This window comes from Balaenoptera acutorostrata, chromosome 3 (genome assembly GCF_949987535.1).
Source record: "Balaenoptera acutorostrata chromosome 3, mBalAcu1.1, whole genome shotgun sequence".
NCBI lineage: Eukaryota > Metazoa > Chordata > Mammalia > Artiodactyla > Balaenopteridae > Balaenoptera > Balaenoptera acutorostrata.
In genome coordinates, this window is record NC_080066.1 from 172,516,299 (window position 1) to 172,530,818 (window position 14,520).

Consider the following 14,520-nt stretch of genomic DNA (forward strand, 5'->3'; position numbering starts at 1 on the left):
GATGAGATGCAGATAATTCTAGAAGCTCTGACCCTCAAACTTATTACACGACTCTAATCAAATTACACCCTTTTCTCCCCTGTTATGGGCGTTACATGTAATTTTTCCTGGCCGAATAAACTTGAGCATTCTCTACTCCACATAGTTCCATTTCAAAAGTTTTCAAGTCAACCTTTTTACTATTCTGAACTGTTGCACGAGACCAAGGAGAATGCTTGCAAATAAGATGCGGTGCCAGCCTCTTTCATGCTCCTTCCAGGCTCTGCCTAGAGCTCCCCACTGGAAAATCACTGGAGGGATTTGAGGGATCTACAGTGTCCCCATAGGTGTGGCCTGAAGATGCTTTTTTGGCTTATTTTTTTCTCTCTGGAAATTCTGAGTGTGAGATACTGAAATTAGTGTTTGGTCTGTGAAAATCTATCACAGTCCAGACCACGCTCACCGTAAAATGCAGAACTGATCAAGGTAGGAACCGTGATGATCCCAAGCTCAGGCACATGCCTGCAGTGAACAGATACTGTGAACGTGTGCTGACCAAGTTTGGAATTAAACCTTAGCTTGGTGATCATTTTGCGAAGACCCGGGCAAAGGAACACTCCTAGTAGGGAAGTCAGAATTGGCTTCCTGAGCAAGGGAGAAGTAACATGGAGTGAGGGGTTCATAGAAGGGTGATGGGGGGGTGGGGTGGAAATAAAGTGGGGCGTCTTAGAAAGTAGGAAAGCTCTCCAGAGCGCACTTGCTGAGCCGGGACCAATGGCACTCCAGTAGATTATTTCTTAGTCCTCACGTGGAAGGTCCGCTTGCTGAGGCCCCACCCACTGCCTCTGTTGGAATTTGGCGATTCTTTCATGATGGGAAAATCAGACACGGAAAACATGGTACAGCCAGCTTTGCCTTCTTTCTTCTGTCCAAAAGGAGCTGTTCGCGATCCCCTCCGCCCTCCGCCATTTATCGGATGCCTGTACGTTCTCCACTGTTCTAGGTGTTTCCTCTCATGCTGGACCGCACACCCGTCTCTAAGGGGGTCTTTATTTTGCCGCTGAGGAAGCCTGGACTTTCTACGGGACCCTGATTTGCCCAAGGCCACGCAGGAAACATCTGTCTGGCTTTAGAAGTCCCGTTCTTACTATAGCTCGGCCTGCCTCTTGTACCTGGATCACTTACCTTGTGATCCTCCCTGCACCCCAATCCTGCGGGGTCTTCCCCTTTTTCTTTTGGTAAATAGTGTAGTATAATAAACAAGATGCTAAGGATTAGGAGAAACCGCCTTCTTGGCTTATTGTTATCTCCCTTCATTTGTTTGTCATATTTTTATTCCCTGTAAGATTAAATGGCCCCACCCTGAAAGCCACCTTGATGGAAACAGAAGCCCCGTGTGGTTCCCAGAACCAGGGTAATCTCATTGCAGAAACGTTTGGGTTGCACGTGGGCCCTGGCCCTCCAGCTAGCTAGTTGGGAGCCTCGTGTTCAAGGGGGTTAGAAAGGGAGTCCCCCTGGCACAGGGCTCGACAGGGAGCCTTTGATGGACTCAGGCCAGGACCCCTGCTGCCGAGGAGATGACTGGCTTTTGCGGTTTGCTTTATGTTATCCAGATTTGGTAGTTACTGGTCTTCCCCCACGCCTCTCAGCATCTTGGCTTTTGCTTTCTTCTAAAAAGTGTGCTGCACAGCTTTTCTCCAAAGGACAGAATGGAAGGTCCAGGGCTGATCATTGGTGGCCTGCCTGCTTTAACCGGAAAGTGTCATTAGTCCCCCTTCCGGGCTTGAAAATGTACGCATGGAAGGAAAGACCACGTAAGGGCGTTGAATTTTCCAAAGTTGAAATCTTTCATTTCTTTAAACATCCGGGTGGTTAAACTGGGAGCTTTGGTGTTTAGCCCAGGCAGGTTGGCCTGACGGGGACTGTGTTTGGGGGTCAGGCCTGCACTTGGGGGGCGGGTGGGGGGAGCAGTGGGGGAGGGGGAGCAGAGGCTCCAGCCCCGGCCCTTGGCTTTGAGCAATTCCCTGTGCTGAGTGCACGGTGGTGTTGATAGTAAAGAATTTTAAGGGGTTCTGTGAATAAGTTTGTAAGTAAACTATCTGGTAAGCTGATGACTGAAATACAAATTTTTAAAACTTTAAAGATTTTAGGAATAATTTATTTTTAGTTCTCCTTCTAAGGGATTTTCTTGGACTTTGCCCCCCGCATAATAGTTAAATGATTTTCTTGTTTGCTTTCTAAATCTTCCTGTAGTATAATAGTTGTGAAAATTAGAGAGTCGCTGGCTGGAAGCATGGGGTGGGTGTGGGTTTATATAATTTGACTTTTTTTCTCTCCAAATCAGTAAATGTTTACAAATGACCTTATCAAACAGCTTGGGTACATTCGGTCACTTGAAAGCGAGCAGTCAGAACTGACTGCCCATCAGCCTGCCGCCAGATCCAGCGGGCCTCAGGGGCAGGTCTTACAATTTGTTTTATAAAATGCTGCGTGCCCAGAACGAAAGCGTCCAACTGAAAGTGGGCCTCCGAGCAAGTCTCCCTCTTTCCATGGAACCAGTTTGATAAAATTTGTATTTTAAAGTTTCTGACCTCTGAAGATTCAGGTCTGGAGCAAAATCCAGAATGGAGGATATCAAAAAATAAGTACTGGATTCTGGCTAAGGTTTACCACTGCTGCCTGAGTTCTTTTGTTTCTTGGGGAAGGTCATTACAGAATTCCATTTGAAGCTTAAATGTCATTCTTTTGTTAAGCAGGAAAAAACAAGTGGATTACTTTTCTGTTTTTGTAAAGTGGCACCGATGTAATATGGTTTGAAAGCATAACCCTCGAATTTTTAAAGTAGAGAGACAGAGTTTTGAGGGTGTCTCTGCCCTCTTTTTCTCTCAACCCTTGATACCTGACAAATTTAAAACTCACTTTTTAAAGGGAATACCTATGTTTTTCAAAGTTGACACTGAAAAATAATAAGGGAACTGAGGGTTTTGGTCAGTAGGGTATGAAAATTACAATATTATTGTAGCAACATCCCCTGGAAATAACATATTCATTTTGTTAAACTTAATGTGAATACACAGAAGCACATTGCCTGGTGTCCTGTTGTCAGAGGACAATAGTACAGTAGTTAAGGCTGGCAGACAGTTAACAAAGAAGTGAGAGGCTTTTCAAAATAAGTAACTATGATGAGAGTTATACGTCTACTTACTGCACAGTAGGTACTGTCTCTATATTAATCACTTTTGTATTTTATTGTTCTTTGCAGAGTATCGGGAAAGGGTCATTGTGGTGCATAGACCCAGAGTATAGACAAAATCTAATTCAGGCTTTGAAAAAGACACCTTATCACCCACACTCGAATGTGTTCAATACACCTCCCGCCTCTCCTCAGGCATATCAAAGGTAAGCCATTCAGACTTTTTTTGTTTTGGGGTTTGTTTTGTTTGTTGTCTACTGAAGTTGCATTATGTTGGCAGAGACAGGCACTGAAACTAATTTAATAGGCTGTGTGATTATAAAAATAACTGTAGATAAATGAGAAAGAAGTTAAGTATTCTTGGAGGCATATCCAATTGTTTTTTTCTGCAAACCTTACCGCTTCTGCTGCTTGGGACGAATGTGTCTCCTTCCAGAAGGCTTCGTGGTGGGTGAAAGAATGTCTTCCTGGGTAGAAACATTTACAAAGGAAAGTTGACAGCTTTAACATCTCAGAGTGTGGCCGTTTGCAGGGATGAGAGTCCAGGAATGAGTCAGGTAAGCGATTCCAACTTCCCATCCTCCAAGCCAGAGTGTCTCCAGGTGTTTCACTGAAGGATGCACAGAGTTGTTGCCATTCCCCGTCTCCATGTAGACGGTGCTCCAGAGTGATCGTTTTGTTGTGGTTACTTGGTGTTTGCCTCTTCAAGGAAAACAACAAAGAACGGTAGAGACTAGGATTGCCCCTCACACGCCCATTTGTTTTGAGACAGTGAGGTCACGGGTGCCATTTTTACAGAGATAGAATTGGAGGGGAGGATATGTAACCTGTCACTTAAAAAAAAATAGGTTACTGTTAGAGTCTAAAAAAATAGCCATATAAAACAGAACCAATTTTTAAAATTGATTTTCTCTTGCATAGTGTTTTGGTTTGAAATCTATCCCTCAACTCTACAAAAAAAATTTTTTTTTCTTTAATGCACAGAAATGTTTCTATTGTCACCACTCAGTTAAGAGAATGATCCTTGGACTACAAGTTTATGTCAATGAGGAAAGGCGTGAATTCATAGATGTCGGTAGTTTCACAGTCTGTGTCGTTGCAGATTCTTTCCCTAGTCTGGTGTTTGTTCTGCAGAAGGGAGCACAAAGTGAGCCTCTGAAACAGCATTAATGAAGTTCTTGTGCATCTCAGTTGAGAAGCATTCCATCACAGGCCTTAGACAATCAGTCTTCAGCAAGAGACGGGGAGGAACAGCTGGGCTCTCTGAGAAGACTGCTGTATGTCTGCCTTCGCTAGGCGATTAGCGTGATGGTAGCCATAGCAACTGCAGCATCTCCATAGTAACACGTAGCCGAGACAGGTGCAGTTGCATCACAAGGCTGTTTGTTGCCTGGCAAAAGGACAGGCCATTAGTACTTAGATATGGGCTGTTGCCTTAGAAACAAATAACCCTACATAGCAACTACAGTTGGTTTGAAAGATTTGGGGGCAAAAAAGGTGGTAGCAGCTTTTGTCTATGTTCATAAAAATCAGTGGAAGCATACTTTATTGGAAATGACAACTTGAGGTCATATAGCTGTAGGAGATAAAATGGGATTTTCCAAAGCAGCCCAGCCAGCACTGTAGAAATGTCCAGAAGGGCAGAGCCATATGCTTGGTTTTCTCCTTGTGGCCGTAACCACTCCTGAAATGGGAGAAAACTGGGTTTGGAGTGGAGACTTACTGATATACAGGGTTGATGGGGGAGGGGATGACCCTCATTATTGGAATAATTCCCAGATTCTCATGTTCCTTTGTCATTCTGCTCCCCTCACCCTCCACACCCCACAGAAAACCCTTCACTCTCCTCCCAGTTTGTACCTCGGAAGTATTTCGTATCCATTTGCTTCTAAGAAGTTAAGAACATAAGTGTTATTCACTGGGTCGTATCACTGGTTCATTTAGACCAGTATTTTGTTGCCAAACGCGACCCCAAGGGAAACACAGTAATTATTTAATAATTTGAAGGATTATAGTAGAGCTCTAGAGGTTGCAAGAGGAATGCATACTCCGGCGAGAGGCTTTCTGAGCTGGCCTAAGCCTAATGACTTCATTTGATTTGTTAATATCGGAATAAAAATGCAGATGAACTGGAACTTTTGTAATGAAAATAATTTCCAGACGAAAACTTCAGATCTCAGTCTGTCACATCCAGTTCCTCTTCTCCCAGGTGACTGAGGGGAAAAAAAAAGTTTCTGCCTCTACCCATGCGGGAGCTCAGATTTCACCTCGGTAAAGGTTACTGGATGTGGAGTGAGAAGACAGACCAGATTTTAGCCTGCCTCTTCCATGTCTTAACTCTAAGAACAAGTCACTTTCTCTTTCCCGGGGACTATAGTTCCTTCATCTGAAAGCTTAGAGTTTGCTTCAGTATCCTCTAGTGTGTAAAATTGTACTAAGGGTCCTAAATGCTGGATGATTGTATAATATTCATGTAGCTGACAGTGATGTAGTCAGTTCCGTTCTAAGCCATCGGGCCACTTGTGGACGTGACTTAGGGAAGGTGGAAGTGGGACAAAGCAAGTCATTAAACAGGGACCACCCACAAATGATGACCTGACACGATCTGGCTGGGTCCTCTGTGATGCAGGGTATCACCTGTCTGCCCCACCTGTCTGCCCCGCAGGATTGCTGTGAGGGGCACCTGGGAAGTGCTTGGATTTCACAGAGCTGGTACTTAGCATGCTGAAGATGGTGATTATACTAGATGGTGGTTATTGCTAGTACTTGCAGGTGTGCTTGGCAAGTAGTGCTCTGAGCCAAGCTGCAGGTGGCTGGAAACTCTGCAGGGAAAATGAAGCATCTGAAAACACTGACCCCCAAACCTTGTTCACGTCCAAATATGATGCTCAGTACTGCCACACGGAGACTTGTGCCTCTGTTTTCCAGTATACCCTTTTGAATATTTGTTACACGCATCACTGTGATCTCTGCCGTCATCTTCACTGTGTGCTGCACTTTGTTCTTCCTGTGTGCCGTGTCCAAATTTCCCTTTTTTATAAGGACATCGGTTATACTGGATTAGGGGACTACCCTATTCAGTATGATCTAATCTTAACTAATTACATCTCCAATGACTCTATTCCCAAATAACATCACATTCTGAGGTACTGGTAAGCAGGACTTTAATGTGAATTTTTTTTTGTATGTTGGAGGGGGAACACAAAATTCATCCCATCACCACCCTTTTCTTAAGTAAGGCATTTCACTAATAAAAATATGGAGAAGCAGAAAGTAAGGTAGTGTTCAGAAAACAAGGATGTAAAAAGCGTACCAGAGCCAACCTGAATTTGCTCCCAGTGGCCAAAGCTGGGACAATATGAACAACAAATAAATAACATAGCATTGGGATATAACCCCAAATATAAAATACATGTCTGCGAATCCATACTGATATAAATAAATGCTCAAATAAATAAATGAGAGTAGAGACAAATTTCCCATACGGAAGAATTCTGAATAATTTATGTAGGTATTCATCCATTCATGGAATGGGAGTTTAACTCCCCACCCCTTGAGTGGCTGCACTTAATGACTTACTTCCAAAGAGCAGAGTGTGGTAAGGGGGTGGAAAAGAAAGTTTATGGTGGAAAACCTGGCAAACACTACCTTGGCCAGGTGATCAAAGCTAACAGCATCTGTGATGTGAAGTTGACAAGATGTACCTGTGATAACGATGTCAAGAAATTATCACTTCACCTTTGCTGTCCTCCTCCCCCAAATCCCTAACTTCTCTGTAATCAGAGAAAAACATTAGACAAGGTTTTGTCCCCAAGGTTGGGGGGGACATTCTTCAAAATACCTGACTAATTGTCTTCAAAGCTGTCAGGTCATCAAAAACAAGGAAAGTCTGAGAAACTGTTACAGACCAGAGGCTACGAAGACATGGTGAGACATGGTGACTAAATGGGTAGTGGGATCTCGGATAGGTTCCTGGAACAGAAAAAGGACATGAGGGAAAAACTAGTGAAATAGGAATAAAGTGTGCCTTTCAGTTAATAGCAACGTATCAGTGTTGGTTCCTTAGTTGTGACAAATGTACCATAGTAACCTAAGATGTTTACTGTGGGCAAACTGAGTGTAGGGTCTGTGAGAACTCTCTGCACTGTCTCTGGAACTTTTCTGTTAAAGAAAAAGCAGTCCCCGATGCACAGACTAGTTGAGTTTATCAGTTTAAAATAACCACGTCCCTTTTGTTGTAATGGAAAGTAAAAATCACTGCGTCGCTGAGCATTTGCCCGACCCATTTGGAGTCTGTCTCTATCATATTACAAGACAACTGGAGAGCTGATGGTGATCAGGAGCTCTTGGTTTTACCTCATTCTCCCTAGGATCTGCTGAGCCGTACAAGGGGCTTGGCTGTAAGTTGGCTCTTACAGTTCTTGGAACTCTATTTCTGTGAAATGGCGCTCAACTGTGCTTGGTAGGGTCCCCGAGGCCAAGCTGCCCATGCCAAATCAACTTCTTTTTGTTCCCAGCTTTTGCCAGTGTGACCTTCAGACTCTAGGTCTGGAAAGAGGAGGGAGGATGGTGTAGTTGGGTTTCTTGCCCATATGTCTTCAGAAAAGTCCTATTATCTGGTTTAATGGTTTTGTTGCCTATGCCCCTCTTTCGTGGATGTGGGATTTCTCATTAATGGATATGCATATTTTAATGCTTTTGATATAGATGTTGCCAATTTGCCTTCCAATTTTAGACTCTGTTCCAATCTACACTCCCACCAACTTTTAAGGAATTTTCCCTTTTCTAATCTTTTCCGTGTCTGATGGTTAAATAAACAGCTCCCCAGTGGGTGACCTTGGCTTTTATGATTTTGATACTTTATAGTGGGGGCCCTTAAACTTGACAATACTCAATTCATACCCCTTAAATAGTGGGCACCCCAAAACAATGTTTATGACAACAGATTGTTTTCAAAAGTTATGTCTAGGGTCTTAATGTAGCAACCTCTCTGGGATAGGTACCAATCCAAAATCAGTTTACAGAAAAAAAGTTTCAATCATCTCTCACCATAGGCGGGAACAGGTTTTACGATGAATCAAACAGGATGGTTTATAGAGAGTTTCCTGGATGATCATTTTTTCAGAGAAGGGAAATTTAGTAAAATATACCTAATTTGGGAGCCAGAGCCACTGTAGTTTTATGCTTCCTTGGTACCTCCAAAGAAATCTCCGCATCTTATATGCCTCTGGTCTATGTGATGGGGCAGCCATAGCTGGGCTTTAGAGGAACATAAACCCTGATTGAGGGGACTTCTGTTCCCCAATGCACCTTTCACTTTTTGCTTAAATATCTTTAAAAATAATGACAACGTATTTTATATTTTATATAAAGTATTGTAGCCTCACATGTACAAAGTTAGAAAAATCCATAAGACTTTTATTTGCTGATCTAGGTCTGAAGATTTATTTTTTGGATGACGTTAAAGTTTACAGAGTCAAAACATTTCAAGAAAGTTTCTGTCGCTCTCACCTATTTTTTTTTTTTTTAAAAGAAAATTCTGAACATTTAAGCTTATCATTTAGCTCCTTATGTTTCTTTTTGCTTCTTCAGAGCAGTTTAATGAGCCGCAAAAGATACGTTAATGACCTCTCCAAAGGTTTTGGCCTTTCAGATATTGAGGGTCTTAATGAAAATGGCTGATTTTAGTGCTGACTCACCAAAAGGTTTTATTTTTATCCTGCCTGCTGCCCTATTCATGTGCTTTGAGCTTATTCTTTATAATTTTTAAAAATGCCTACATAGCAGAACAATACTGCTAAGGATATAGAAATTGTACAGAGTGGTCAGTATATATTTGAATTAAGGAAATCATCAGGGATTCCTCACCAGGTAAGTAAGCATTGGCTGAAGGAGAGACCTGATGATGGCAGATGGGGGATTGCGTTGGGAGGAGGTAGGGGAGGTGGGGTGTTTAGGGAACTCATCCTTTTAGACAATTAAAAGATTAGAAAATCCTTTCAATGTTAAGCTTGTTAACATAACCATGTTAATTCCCCCACTAAAATGCTGAATTTGTACACAGGAAGGAATAGCTTATTCATTGCTTGGATAGCATCCAATAATTTTTTAACTTATAAGACATCTTTCATTCCAGTTATTCAAAGTGGTATGCATTTAATTGTTGGCAGAAGAACTGCAAAGCCACAATAAAATCAGTTTTAACTTGTATTAAAGGAGTTTGTTAGATTGTTGTGTCATTGCAACTTTTAATTCAGTCAAGCGTAAAGAATGAATGTGAGGATTTAGATTAGTTACATCATTATTACACATTACACTCCTTATATTTACTTGTAAGCGACATATTTGATGGAAACCATGAATAGTTTTTTAAAAGCTCCTCATATTCAATACACTTACTTGTGTAAGTGTAATGAAAAAGGGTGAGGTATTAAGTATTTTGAAAACATATGCGTTAAACTGCAACATTATGCTTAATTTTTTAAAGGACAATATTCTTTTAAATTTTAAAAATCTTTTAAAATCAGTGTGAAGCTCCACTGTGCTAAATATATTGAAGGATGTGCTAAATTAATGTGGTAAAATGAATATGGGATTGAATGACAAGATTTTCTAATAATAGTACTTTGAAGTACAAACTTTGTTTTGTTAAAAAATTGGAGGAGACATCATAGAAAAGGCTTACAATTGTAGGGGTTCACTCTTATATATAAGAAACAATGCTCATTTACAGTGTGAGCTTTAAAAATCCATTAGTTAGCTATGATTTTCTTTGCATATCAAATCATATTGTCTATTGACTTCCATTCTGTTTTCTGAGTTGGTCTCGGAATATTTTTAATCTCAGCATTTTGCCTGCAATATGCTGTCCATTGTACATTTCATCCTCATTTCATCCTCCGTTATTTTATTTAAATGGAAAATAGTCTCTGTTATCTTTGAGCTCTTATATACTAGGTGTATTGTATGAATATAGTGCCCAGTCATCCAATTTCATCCTGTTTTCACACTCACTTTGAAAGTTGAATGTTTAAGCAGCCGGGCTGATTATATCTATTTTACTCAGGTGCGGAGTGAAACTCATGGCCAAGGGAGAGCCAAGTTGAGTTCTTTTTCATCCTCTGAACTCTTGGGGTGCCCTCAGTCCCTGGTTGGTATTCTGTCAGCAGAAGTGTTAGGATCTCTTTAAATCTGCTACTGATAAATTTCTGTTGATCTAACTACTGAGATAATGGATAACAAAGGGGTTCTGTGTCCTTGATTCCTGGTTAGAAAGTTGAAGTGTTGATGGACTCAGCAGGAGTCCGGGGTCTTTACCGGTTTGCTTCCTGTTTATTTGCATCTCCAAATAGCCATCGGAGGACCTGGCAGATTCCTGGTCAGAGCATCTTAGGGGCCGACCTGCATTCTGCATGTTTGTCAACCCCCTCACCTTCTCAGAGGGGGAGAAATTGATCTACATGTTAGAAATATGAAAGAGCTGTCAAAAATGCATGCAATCAGTGATGTACAACATGAGACAACAGACTGCACACTCTGTTTTGCAGCAGGGTAAAATCGGCAAATTTTTAAAAAAATTTTTATTGGAGTATAGTTGCTTTACGATGTTGTGTTAGTTTCTACTGTACAGCAAAGTGAATCAGCCACATATATATCTCCCCTCTTTTTTGGATTTCCTTCACATTTAGGGCACCACAGAACATTGAGTACAGTTCCCTATATAGTAGGTTCTCATTAGTTATCTAAAAATCGGCAAATTTTTCATCACAATAGAAAATTAAAACCAACCACTGCCATTTCTAAGACTCCTCTTTCTCCAACTTCTGGTTACACTAAACACTCCTGGATTCTATAGACTAAAAAGGAGGGGATTAAGAAGTAGAGGCCTAATATAATTAGATTAGACAGTAGAACCCATCATTCATAAAAGATTTGAGGAAGGTAGAATGGAGGTGGGGAGAATTCATGTACTATAAGTGCATCAGCTGTGAATTAATGTTGGTCAAAAGTGTACTTCAAGTAGTTTCAGGTTATATTAATAAAAGGTGAGTATTTGAACAAGTGATATGATGACCAGTAATTCCCACTTTCAGTGTAGACCAGACCTCACTGCGATGTTTCTGACCAGGTGGGAGGGGGACTTTAAGATAATGAGAAAAGCGGTGAGGCTGGTGGAAGAGCTGGAAATGTGTGGAAGAAGGTGAGGCTGGTGGAAGAGCTGTTTGGGTGGATGGGTAAGTGTTTGGGTGGGTAAGTGTTTGGGTGGATGGGTAAGTGTTTGGGTGGGTAAGTGTTTGGGTGGATGGGTAAGTGTTTGGGTGGGTAAATGTTTGGGTGGGTGGGTAAGTGTTTGGGTGGGTAAGTGTTTGGGTGAATGGGTAAGTGTTTGGGTGGGTAAGTGTTTGGGTGGGTAAGTGTTTGGGTGGGTAAGTGTTTGGGTGGGTAAGTGCTTGGGTGGGTAAGTGTTTGGGTGGATGGGTAACTGTTTGGGTGGATGGGTAACTGTGTGGGTAAGTGTTGGGGTGGATGGGTAACTGTGTGGGTAAGTGTTGGGGTGGATGGGTAACTGTTTGGGTGGGTAGGTGTTTGGGTGGGTAAGTGTTTGGGTGGATGGGTAAGTGTTTGGGTGGATGGGTAAGTGTTTGGGTGGATGGGTAAGTGTTTGGGTGGGTAAGTGTTTGGGTGGATGGGTAAGTGTTTGGGTGGATGGGTAAGTGTTTGGGTGGGTAAGTGGGTGGATGGGTAACTGTTTGGGTGCGTAAGTGTTTGGGTGGGTAAATGTTTGGGTGGGTGGGTAACTGGGTGGGTAAGTGTTTGGGTGGATGGGTAACTGTTTGGGTGGATGGGTAACTGTTTGGGTGGGTAAGTGTTTGGGTGGATGGGTAACTGTTTGGGTGGGTAAGTGTTTGGGTGGATGGGTAACTGTTTGGGTGGGTAAGTGTTTGGGTGGGTGGGTAACTGGGTGGGTAAGTGTTTGGGTGGATGGGTAACTGTTTGGGTGGATGGGTAACTGTTTGGGTGGGTAAGTGTTTGGGTGGATGGGTAACTGTTTGGGTGGGTAAGTGTTTGGGTGGATGGGTAAGTGTTTGGGTGGATGGGTAACTGGGTGGGTAAGTGTTTGGGTGGATGGGTAACTGTTTGGGTGGGTAAGTGTTTGGGTGGATGGGTAAGTGTTTGGGTGGATGGGTAACTGTTTGGGTGGGTAAGTGTTTGGGTGGATGGGTAACTGTTTGGGTGGGTAAGTGTTTGGGTGGATGGGTAAGTGTTTGGGTGAGTAAGTGTTTGGGTGGGTAAGTGTTTGGGTGGATGGGTAACTGTTTGGGTGGGTAAGTGTTTGGGTGGGTAAGTGTTTGGGTGGATGGGTAACTGTTTGGGTGGGTAAGTGTTTGGGTGGATGGATAACTGTTTGGGTGGGTGGGTAACTGTTTGGGTGGGTAAGTGTTTGGGTGGGTGGGTAAGTGTTTGGGTGGATGGGTAACTGTTTGGGTGGGTAAGTGTTTGGGTGGATGGGTAACTGTTTGGGTGGATGGGTAACTGTTTGGGTGGATGGGTAAGTGTTTGGGTGGGTAAGTGTTGGGTAGTGTGTGAACCAGCTACTCTTGGGATGCTAGTCAAGTTGAGATGACCAGCTGCCAGGGTCCCTTGAAGCTGGGAGAATTGCAAGGTCACCCCTTCCAGCTCTTGCAATGTTCTGTTTCTAAGTCTGTTGAGCTGCCAGCACAGGAGAGTAATGGAATATCACTTGGTAGTGCGGTGTTTGTAGTTCTCCAAGCCCACAGTGTAGGTTGGAAACAAAACACAGGGAAGATAGGCATGGCTTTGTTACTCAGAAATGAGAGGTCAGATTCTTCTCTTGAAATTGTTAAGTCCAGATTTCAAGGCCGTAATGGGACTAATTTAGTTACTCTTCATTCTGTGTCACCCAGTATTTTGATTCCTGCCCTATAATTACCTCTCTTGTTTTAGTGACACTTCTTTGCATTTCCTTCCGTGTGAAGAAAATTATCACTGCGGTGTTTTGCCAAGCAGAAGATCATTTCCAAAAGCTGTCCATCAAATCATCCAGACCTTCCCCCTATTGTTTATCCACTGAATTAACGAGAGCAACACCCACCCTTTGTATAAATCTCTGTGGCAGAGCCAACCTGGTGTCCTTATTCTGTGGTATCACATGTTTTGGGCTGGTCTCTGGTCACATTCTTAACCTTCCGTTTTTTCTTACGTAAGGGCCACATTGCGTTATTTGTCAAACCATCTTTGAGACTCTGCTGTGTATGTGAAAGGTGCAGGAAGAGTGTGAGAAGCGTCACACGTTAACCCCACATTAATTGCTAACTCTTGCTGATTTTTCATTCAACTGGAGACAGCATCCATAAACCCTTTAGACACATTTTTTAATCCTTATCTTCTTAGATTGAGTTGCTTAATCACAATAGTCCAAGTAGAGACATGTATACGGTGTGTTTATCTACTTTTAAATGGAAGGTTTTGGTCAAAGTCTGTTAACCACCCATATCTCTCTAACACACTTAGTACCCCGCCCCACAAACACACACCACCCCCCACCCCCATCTAGCTTGGCAAGAATAAAAGTGAGTGGAAAAAAAAACATTCAGAGGAAACAAGTAGAAGAAGTTTAGTGGCTTTCTCTTCCTACTCCTCTTCTTCCTCCACCTTCCCCTCCCCCTCCCCTTTCCTCCTCTTCCTCCCCTCCCCCTCCCCTTTCCTCCTCTTCCTCCACCCTCCCCTCCCCCTCCCCTTTTCTCCTCTTCCTCCACCCCTCCCCCTCCCCTTTCCTCCTCTTCCTCCACCCTCCCCTCCCCCTCCCCTTTTCTCCTCTTCCTCCACCCCTCCCCCTCCCCTTTCCTCCTCTTCTTCCACCCTCCCCTCCTCCTCCCCTTTCCTCCTCTTCCTCCACCCTCCCCTCCCCTCCCCTTTCCTCCTCTTCCTCCACCCTCCCCTCCTCCTCCCCTTTCCTCCTCTTCCTCTACCCTCCCCTCCTCCTCCCCTCCCCCTCTTCCTCTTCCTCTTCCTCTTTCTTCTCTTATCCCTGTCCCTTTCCGTCTGCAATTGTGGGACTTTTCAGTGAAAGGATTTTTTTTAATGATAAAGAGAGCAGAGTTTAGTATCTTAGGATTCCTTTGACCTAGAAATTGACTCCCTCCTCCCCCCACCATTTCCTTTTCTGCTTATAGAGAAATTGAGGAACATAGAGAGATTCCCCCCCTTTTAAACTTTTCAGCAGAAAACCACTGGAAGTGGGTGTTCTGATGGGCTTTGGTGAGTTCCTCAGGCCCACAGCCCCCTGCCTGGTCTCATGTCCGCCCACACTTGCTGGGGAGTGGACC

General features: G+C 43.1%; 1 protein-coding gene across 19 annotated transcripts in view; it reads left to right on the forward strand.

The window, feature by feature from the left end:
• The window catches only part of LOC103017035 (forkhead box protein N3), a 269,854-nt gene that overhangs the window by 121,241 nt on the left and 134,093 nt on the right, over window positions 1-14,520 (forward strand). For 18 of the 19 annotated variants that reach the window (XR_009007543.1, XR_009007542.1, XM_057543298.1 and 15 more), the window contains one exon: window positions 3,242-3,378. Coding sequence is in view for 17 of the 19 variants with exons in the window: in XM_057543298.1 (XP_057399281.1) it covers window positions 3,242-3,378 (137 nt within the window). In the remaining 2 variants the exon portion in view is untranslated. Of the gene's footprint in view, window positions 1-3,241; window positions 3,379-13,138; window positions 13,374-14,520 lie in introns of those variants that run through there. The other variant, XM_057543304.1, reaches the window with a different exon arrangement.